Source organism: Sorex araneus, chromosome 6, assembly GCF_027595985.1.
Source record: "Sorex araneus isolate mSorAra2 chromosome 6, mSorAra2.pri, whole genome shotgun sequence".
NCBI lineage: Eukaryota > Metazoa > Chordata > Mammalia > Eulipotyphla > Soricidae > Sorex > Sorex araneus.
In genome coordinates this window covers 121,771,040-121,774,178 of record NC_073307.1, presented here as the reverse complement: position 1 = coordinate 121,774,178, position 3,139 = coordinate 121,771,040, and the positions used below count along the sequence as shown (strand labels likewise).

At 40.7% G+C, this 3,139-nt stretch overlaps 1 protein-coding gene across 1 annotated transcript; it reads left to right on the top strand.

The window, feature by feature from the left end:
• The first annotated feature begins 439 nt into the window (after window positions 1–439).
• On the top strand, window positions 440–2,282 carry LOC101556347 (mas-related G-protein coupled receptor member X2-like). The gene is made up of 2 exons (XM_012932568.2): window positions 440–453; window positions 1,277–2,282. Exons 1-2 carry the CDS (start codon window positions 440–442, stop codon window positions 2,280–2,282), a joined length of 1,020 nt encoding a protein of 339 aa, XP_012788022.2.
• Window positions 2,283–3,139: the final 857 nt, after the last annotated feature.

Below are 3,139 nucleotides of genomic sequence, written 5' to 3'. Positions count from 1 at the left end.
ATCAGTATCCAGCTCCAGAAAAGGGCATAAGCAGTGGGACCTTATTTCTGATCCCCTTGCACTGGTTGACAGGGCTCAGTAAACAGTCTTTTCCCAAACTCCCAGGAGTAAGCATTGTGCTTGAGAAGAGGAGAATGCATGGACATTGAAGGCAGCTAGCAGGGACTGCCATACCGTATCTTCTTCAAAATCTGTATCAAAAGATTATTTTTCTTGGGCTTTTCTCCAATCATGAATAAGCAGAGAACAAGTAGGGATTTCTCAGGACCACAGGATCAGGGTCAATACTGGGCATGCTCTTCACACCAATATCTCAGGAAAATCCTTTAGTCTCTTCAAGATCCATTTTATTTTCCTGGATCAATGAAAATATGGCACTAGATTTTCTCTAAGAAACAAATGCCAGATGCTGGGGATATTACAGAGAATTTTGACAACAATGACAAATATCAGGTATGACTAGATTATTGAATTTTGAGTGGATCTGTAGCACTGTAGCACTGTTGTCCCATTGTTCATCGATTTGCTCGAGCGGGCACCAGTAACGTCTCCATTGTGAGACTTGTTGCTTCTGTTTTTAGTATATTGAATATGCCGCGGGTAGCTTGTCAGGCTCTGCTGTGGAAGTGGGATACTCTTGGTAGCTTTCCGGGCTCTCCAAGAGGGACAGAGTAATCGAACCCGGGTTGGCCGTGTGCAAGGCAAATCCCCTACCCACTGTGCTATTTCTCTTGCCCTTTTGAATGGATAAGGGAGTGAAAAAAGACTTACTCTTAATTACTACGTGTGTTCAGTGTAATGAATAAAAGTACAGTGCCTTGATAAGGGGGCGCAGAGATTTTGCTTTTCTTCTACATCCTCATCAACCCCTTTTACTTCAGGAACTATGACAACATTCAAGAGATGATCAGAGATCGCCTCTCTGTCCTGGAGGATACCTCAGTCCCAGATTTGTAGCAACTCGAATTTGGTTGCTCTCTCATACAGCTGACCTTTTTTCCTTTTCTCAACAGCAGACATGATGTGGGATATGATAATGAATAATGATGTTAGGATCATGGCATTCTTATGTGTGCAGAAGGGCCATTTTGCAGTACAGAGAGCTTAGATTTTAGAACAAAGAATAATGTAAATCTAGATTTCCAGGACCCAGTGCTGTGAGTATGTATCTGATGAGATACAAAGTCTCTTTTTCTCCCTGTAACTTCAGGTCAGTGATTCCCTCACAACACAAGAATCAGTGATGATTGGTTATAATTGTTTCATTTGTTCTCAGGAGCACCTATGGAGAGTTTCTGTATGTGGATCCAACTGTCACAGATTGGTGGATTAGTTTCACACTTGATGAAAGTGAGCAGGACCCTCCTCCAAGTTTTGATACAGAAACCACAACCCAGGACTTTCTGATGGTCATCCTTGCCCTGGTGGGGCTGGCAGGAAATGCAGTCGTGCTCTGGCTCCTGGGCTTCCAGATACAGAGGAACGCTTTCTCCATCTACATCCTCAACTTGGCCGGAGCTGATTTTCTTTACCTCTCCATCCGCACTGTATTCTCCCTCCAGAGACTCATCAACTCCTTTAGCTCCGTCTTCTTTGACATCCCTGAACTTTTAGCCACTATGTTTTTCTTTGCCTACATTGCAGGCCTGAGCATTCTCAGTGCTATTAGCACCGAGCGCTGCCTGTTGGTCCTGTGGCCCATCTGGTACCGCTGCCACCGTCCCAAACACATGTCAGCTGTCATTTGTGCCCTGCTCTGGGTTCTGTGCCTATTGCTGAGCATATTGGAAGGAATGTACTGTGGCTTACTGCATTGGAACGTAGATGGTTATATGTGCCTGCTATTTGATAGCATCATCTGCATATGGCTGCTGGTCTTACTGGTGCTTCTTGTTGGTTCCAGCTTGACCCTCCTGCTCAGAATGCTGTGTGGCTCCCAGCAGATAAGGCTGACCAGGCTGTATGTGACTATTGGGCTCACGGTACTCGTCTTCCTCCTCTGTGGCTTGGCCTGGGGAATTGAGTGGTTTCTTGGTGTGTTCTTCGAATATGATGTGAACAACTTCCTACATGCTAAGGAAACCCCAGAAGTCCTGGCTTGCGTTAACAGCTGTGCCAACCCCATCATTTATTTCTTTGTTGGCTCTTTTAGACAAAAGAGGCAACGGCGGCAGCGACAAATCCTCAAGTTGACACTACAGAGGGCTTTGCAGGACTTTCCTGAAGTGGAGGAAAGTGAAAGGAGCCCTCGTGGGGAGAAGCTGACCACCCAGGAGCTATGACTGGAGACTCTATCTCAGTCATACATACATTCCATTGAGAGTCAAGTCATCCCTATCAATCAAGTAGTGGCATTCATTTCATCTACATCTAATATTAAAAATGTAATTATAACTTTAGTTTCTTACTTTTCCATAGTTTAAGAGCCATGTTTGATTTCTAGATATTGTAAATTTATGAACTATAACAATTTTCTATTAGCTTCATGGACTTTACTCATTTTACAGGCACTTTTACAAGTGTGAAATTGGTACTTCATCTATGCTATGAACTCTCAATATGTCCTAACATCTAATTTTCTTTTTGATTATAATGATTTGTAATATAAAAATGTTTGTTATCATCTTTCTAATGCTTATTTAATATTATTTGAAGTTTGGACTTTGCTTCAAAAATCTTTCTTCATATTAAGACAAAAATAATTTTTAATAATTTATCCTGAATTTTATTGATTAGTTTTAAGTGTTTAGTGTATTTATCTAAATTGACTTATCTTAAATTTAGATGTAAAGTATGTCTTCAACTTTATTTTGTTTTAAATGTGTTCTAGGTGACCACTTCTATTCACTATATTGTCAATGTTTTAGAACCTTTGTCATATACAAAATACCTATATGCATTGGTGTCTAATTTTGAGATGTTTTTATTTATCAGTTTCCATATATAAATTGAAATAAAATGCTGTATGAACATACATAGGTGCAGATGTCACTTTTACTATACTTTTTTGCATCTCCAGGATATATTACCAGAAGTGGTATTGTTGGGCCAAATGGGAGCTCAATTTCTAATTTTTTGAGAAGTGACATCTGCACCATATGTTCATTGCAGCACTGTTCACAATAGTCAGAATCTGGAA